General features: G+C 57.1%; 1 protein-coding gene across 1 annotated transcript in view; it reads left to right on the top strand.

The window, feature by feature from the left end:
- Nucleotides 1–3,570: 3,570 nt before the first annotated feature.
- The window catches only part of PALMD (palmdelphin), a 45,851-nt gene continuing 43,421 nt past the window's right edge, over nt 3,571–6,000 (top strand). Inside the window, exon 1 of the mRNA XM_045816699.1 lies at nt 3,571–3,941. Within this exon, the coding sequence (XP_045672655.1) occupies nt 3,897–3,941 (45 nt within the window). The 5' untranslated portion in view covers nt 3,571–3,896. The remainder of the gene's footprint in view (nt 3,942–6,000) is intronic.

The raw sequence follows: 6,000 nt of genomic DNA, 5'->3' as shown, positions 1-6,000 counted from the left end.
CGTCCAAGAGTCTCGGGGTTACCATGAACCCTCTTTCTCTCAACCCCCACGTCCAATCTCAGGAAATCCTGTTGGTTCTACTTTAACACGTATCCACGGTCCGACCGATCCCCACCGCCCTCTTTGTCTCCACCTTGGCTCACGCTGCCGTCGTTTCTCACCTGGGTCACTGCGGCAGCATCCCACCCGGTCGCCCGGCCACCATCCTTGCAGAACATGCCAGGTCACGTCACGTGTCCACTCAGAACGACTCGAGGGCCTGCCACCTCCCACAGAGCGAAAGCCGAAGTCCTCCCAGTGGCCTCCAAGACCCGCATGAACTGAGGCCTGGTACCTTTCCAACCCCATCGCCTGTTACCGTTCTCTTCACTCCTCCCCGTCCTCGTCCCTAAGATACTCCAGACAGAGTCCCCCTCCGGGCTCTGCACGGTGCGCTCTGCACGGTGCGCTCCTGCAATGCTCACCGCCAGCTCCCGCCCCCTTGGGGCCTCGTTCCCATGCCCCCCCTCCCCATGGAGGCTGCCCGATGGCCCACCTCTAGGTTGCACCTTGCCCCCATCCCCATCTTTATTCCCCTCCCTCGCTCTATTTTCTTCCCCGAGCAGTCATCGCTACGGCAGTCGTGAGGATGCGTCTCTCCGGCATCCAACCACCGGAGCGCAACTGGCCACCTGTCCCGGCTGTTGACTGAAATTCACCCCTGGACTGTGGCAAGAGCCAGCCCTCCCCACCCAGGGATCTGCTCCCGGCCGATGGCCGGCACGCTAAGGCAGGCCCCTTCCTGGGAGACCCGGGCCTCGCTGGCGGCTGACTGGGACGCTAAGGCTCCCTAGAAGGCTGGCAGTCTTCCTCAGGCAGCACTGCTGACGACGCTCTTCTCACCCAGTGGTGCCTCCCTCGAGCCTTCGCTCGGGTCGGACCAGCACCAGGGTCCGATCGCTCTCCCACACTTCCCAGCTGCAGCCTTTCCTCCCGGCTCCCTGCTGTCTCTCACGGGGCCGCTCTGCTAACAAAACCCAGCCCAGCTAACCCACCTGGGCACTGGTTTCTCAGAGGACTCAGACTAACACCACCACCCTCTCACTTCCGGTACTTTGCTTGCTTGTGCTGTGCATCTTTCCTTGTCTGCGAAAATACAAGTTCTGGAAGAGCAGCAATGTTATTTGTTCCTGAACCCCAGACACCTAGTGCAGTGCCTGACACATCACATGTGCCCATTAAATATATGCAGAACATGGCCCTGGCTAGCGTAGCTCAGTGGATTGAGTGTCACAGGTTCGATTCCCAGCCAGGGCACATGCCTAGGTTGCAGGCCACGGCCCCCAGCAACTGCACATTGATGTTTCTCTCTCTCTTTCTCCCTCCCTTCCCTCTCTAAAAATAAATAAATAAAGTCTTTTTTAAAATACCAAATTTTATGTGTGTGTGTATATATATATATATATATATATGCAGAACATATGAATAACAAATACCTTAACATAATAGCAATTATTAGTAAATCAATAAATAAACACATGATGATACCAATCAGTTGTCCCAACCCCACTCCCTCTGAAATTCCCTGATACTCTTCTGTGGTTTAATGCCCCCCTCCCCACTAGAGAACCCTTGGGTTTCCCCAGAGCAGAAGCGAGATTGGAGAGGTAAATCGTTTTTAGGAAAGGGTCCAGACGAATGACTGGATGAAGGCCCAACTGTTCTGGGCAGCGACTGTGCGATTCTGACGGAGCTATTTATCACTGCTGCTCTCCTGGCTCAGATGCAGCCAGCATCGGCAGATAAACAAAATCAAAAAGTTTTGAAGGTTTGATTTATTTTGAGCTGAACTATCCATGCAATGGTGATCACACTTGCCCCACACCAAACCGATTCTCCCATTCTCTGGGCCCCCTGACTTCTCCTGAGGGTGCTGGAGCCAGCTGCTCTCAGGTGCGATTGCAGACTTGAAACTGGTGGGTTCCCCTCAGGCGCTACGCTGGCGGACTCCGAATGGCAATATGCAGAAATCTTTTCTCACGGGAGCCATCGAGCGTGTGTGTCCAGAGGAGACTCCCACAGGGCTCTGCCCGAGGGTTTGGAACCCGGCTATCAGTGTCCTGGGAACTACACGGAGGAGGAGGCCAGGGCCTGGTGGGGGGGGGGTCCCCCCTCTCTCACAAACTCCGATCTAACCCTTCAGCCCGTTCTCCTTGCCCTGTTTCCTCCGGCCAGCCTGTGGAACGGCTATTGTAACATCAGACAGTCCCGTCCCAGCCCTGGCCTTGCTACTAATTAGTCTGTGAAATTACTTCCCTGAGCCTCAGTTTCCTCGTTTTTGAAGTAGGGCCCGTGGCATCTGTCTCCCAGCACCATGTAAGACAGACGGGATGGAAAGCCTTCACCTCCACAGAGGAGTCAGCAAATAGTAGCTGTCTGTGTTACTGGCGTCAGCAGTGCGAGGAAGTTAAACTGCGTGTCCAATGGTCAGTTTGTCCCTTCCGCCCCTCCAGCTGACTGTTGCTATGAAGGCACCCAAGCACCTGACAACGAGGAAGATGGGGATGAGGATGCACTGCTTCCAAACTGAATCAGAGAGACGGAGGGAAAAGAAGTCAGACAGAGTCCATTGTAAAGCTTCCCGGCCTCTGCTTGGCTCTAAGAGTTTCACTGGGCTTGACTTTTTTCTTTAAGATTTTATTCATTTTTAGAGAGAGGGGAAAGGAAGGAGAGAAACATCAACATGTAGTTGCCTCTTGCACGCCCCTAACCAGGGATGGACGCAACCCAGGCATGTGCCCCGACCCAGAACTGATTAGGCGACCCTTTGGTTCGCAGGCCCACACTCAACCCACTGAGCCACACCAGCCAGGGCTACTTCTTTTTGCTAAAGGGCAGAGGAGTAGCCACAGTGTCCGGCTGCCTGCGCTACAGAACGTCTCCACACAGGGTCAAAGGCTCACCCTTACCCTCGAGTAACCTGTGAGGTCAAAATGGGCACCTTCCTGAAAGCCAAGTGTCATTTCTGAACACGGTCCAAGAAAGCACTGCATTCCACGGAGATGCAAGAACTCACCGAGGGTGGTTCTTGACGTCGGCGCGGCACCGGAACACCACGGGGGGGGGGCCAAGACCCACCCCGAGCCACCTTAGCGCCTTTGGTGTCTCCGTAACGCAAAGATACCCAAGTCTGAGACAAGTTCCTGCAGCCGGAGTCTGGGGGGTGGCGGGGAGGCAGCTTGTGGGCACTGCCCACTGCGGTAAGTTCTAAAGAAACTCTGGGGTGTGCTACTACTAACGGCAGCCCATCCGAGGGCGGGGGACAAGCAAGGGCCTTGGCCGAGGCCCCGGGAGGCTGAGTCTCTGCAGAGCCTGGAGGAGGAGAGGCCAGTGAAGTGTGCGCGCGCGCGCGCGCACACACACACACACACACACACACACACACACCCCACGGCAGGGGCTGCGGAAACCCCCCGGCGCTGGGCTCCCCGAGCGCCCCCCCTCCCCACCCCGCCGCACCCCGCCCCGGAAAACAATGACCTGGGCAAGGAACAGTTAATGAGCAATGCGCGGCGCTCCCTGTGCACGTTACAACAAAGAGCTGGCGGCTCCCGGGGGAAAGGGCTGGTGCGCTGCCGTTCAAACTTGTCAGTCAGCTGGTGCCAGCAGCCCGGCGTGGCCGCCCCGCGCGCGCTCGGTGCCTGTGTCAGCCCGCCCGGCTCTGCGCATCTGCTCGCAGGCGCGGCGGCCCGGCCGGCGGCGGCGGCGGCGGCGGCGGCTCCTCTCGGCCGGCGGGGCTCCCCGAGCGCGCTGCTCCTGCCTCCGCGTCGCCCCCGCGCCTCTCCCCACCGCGGCCCCTGATTTATGGTCGCTCGCTCGGGACTCCCCTCCCCGGCTGCCGGTCCCCGCCTGCCAGAATGGAAGAGGCCGATCTGCTCAAGGAGAGACTCCAGGCCATCACGGTAAGTGCGCGCACAGCTGGGACTCGCGGACTCGCTGCTGTCCCGCGGGCGGGCGGGCGGCCGCGCAGCCCCGAGGGTGGGCGCACGGGGCTGTCACCGCTCGCGGAGGCGTCCCTGCCGCTCCCCTCGCCCTGGCGACCCTCTCTCGCCCCCCCCGGGCTCCCGAACCAGCTCCGAGTAAATGGTTTTGATTTCTGCACAAGCTGTTGCCTACGTTTCCAACAGCCATCAGAAGCTTTTAAGGCAGTTTTGTTGACCTTCTGTGTACCTTAGAAACGCACTTTTTTTTTAAATTTATGTTTCATAGACGGTAGCTCCAAAGACAGATCCCTGGTAACTTGGGAACTTTTTTAAGGCAATACACCCAAAAGTTAAAATCTTTTAAAAGGGGAGAGAAAAGAAAGGGGGGGGGGAACAACTTGAAACTTTTTATTTGTAGTGCGGTGGTAGGTTGCAGAAAGCCTCACGAAATGAAAACGCATGTTGTGCCGCAGCTGGGGCGTTAGAGGGGAGGAAAGGGCGCAGCAGCGCGTATCAGATGAGTTCTCGGGTGTCGTTTTCCAGCAGACTCACCCGCCGAGTGAGAGAGACCCTGGCGGAGGGAGGCAGGGCAGGCAGCGCACTGGATTTGGAAAATATTTCGCTAATACCGGGAAGGAAAATAATGCATTTTTTATGTTTGTTCTGGGAAAGAGTCAAGGCAAGAAATGAATTACTCTCCTTAAATGACCCGGCTTTTTTCAACGTAATTTTATTAAATCCCCTGCCTGGCAGGCACCGGAGGATCTGTGGCACGGTCGTGTACCGTGAGCCGCAACTTCTGAGGTCACTTTTTCAAGGGGAGACACTTTGGAAGTCAACATCCCGATTTCTCAGCGTATTCTGTCCCCGACATTGGCTGCCAGACAGCAAATGAGTACTTTCTCTTTTTTTTAACAACTGGTGCGAACTCAGAGTAGGTAGGGAGATATTTTTTTTTTCTCTGCTCTTCAAACTCGCATGGTGTAGGTAATCGTGCTAACCCCAGTTCAGGAGTTTTAGTAAATGGATACAACGTCGCGGTTGCACCCAGAGAGGACTCAGGGAGTCGAGGTATTTTCTCAGCCAGCGGTAAGGGGCCAGGAGACCGTGACTGGCGCTCTCCGGAAGGCAGTGCTTGGGAAACGTCTAACTCCTCGTTGGGACCATTTCCTTGCTCGGAGAACGCTGGTTTGGAGCGTGGCTTGGGTTGGTGTGTTCGGTTGGGTTGTTAAACTTGGCCGCGGGTTCAGCTGTCCTGCTTTGAGGGACAGGAACTGGGCCCTGCTCGGCTGGTTTTGGCCTTGGCCTTTAGCTTGACAGCTGCTGTGTAAAGGTTACTGTGTGAGGCCGTGTGAGTGGTGTGGGCACCGGTTCCGCTGCTTCTGGGCTCCTGTCTCCTAATCAGCTAGTGGTGCGTCCTGGGAAACACACAAGTAGCTCCTTGTTCCCCATTTTTTTTAAACTGGAGCCCCCCCACCCCCTTCCCGAAGCTCTCGCCCCCTCCAGCGCACGGCGCAGGGATCTGAAGGCGGGACTACCTGCCCGCGGGGCGGGGCGGGGCGTCGCGGGGCGTCGTCACCGAGCAAGGGGAAGGCAGACGCAGCCAGAGCAAGGCTCCTTGTGCCTTCCAAGCGGGCCAGAGACCTCGGGCGTGTGCGTTCGGGGACGGTGTTTTAAAATGCGGCTTTGGGGGCTATTCCACTAGCTTCAGCCTCTCCCACGAGGAAGAATTAAGCAAATCCCCGAAGTGAGACCATACAGTAATTCTGTCTTAGAAGTCCTATGTTTGCATAAAGGTCATAAGGAGAAAACTGGGAAAAGTGTATGGGAACAAATTCCCACTGGCTTAGTCCAGTCACCGGGCTAAGTCCGGTCACATGGGTCCCCACCTAGAGGATGACTGGAGCGGTGCCGTGTCCATGGAAACAACACACGCCCCCGCCTCCCTCCCGGGCGCCCTGGGAATGCCAGCTCTGCGGCCCCACCCCACCCCCACCCAGGAAGCGCCTCAGCTGTCCCCCCGCCCCGGGACAGGCAT

Source organism: Phyllostomus hastatus, unplaced genomic scaffold (assembly GCF_019186645.2).
Source record: "Phyllostomus hastatus isolate PE091 unplaced genomic scaffold, TTU_PhHast_1.1 phas_scaffold_216, whole genome shotgun sequence".
NCBI classification, from domain to species: domain Eukaryota; kingdom Metazoa; phylum Chordata; class Mammalia; order Chiroptera; family Phyllostomidae; genus Phyllostomus; species Phyllostomus hastatus.
Note: the sequence above shows the minus strand (reverse complement) of the source record. Positions and strands in the feature narration are given on the sequence as shown.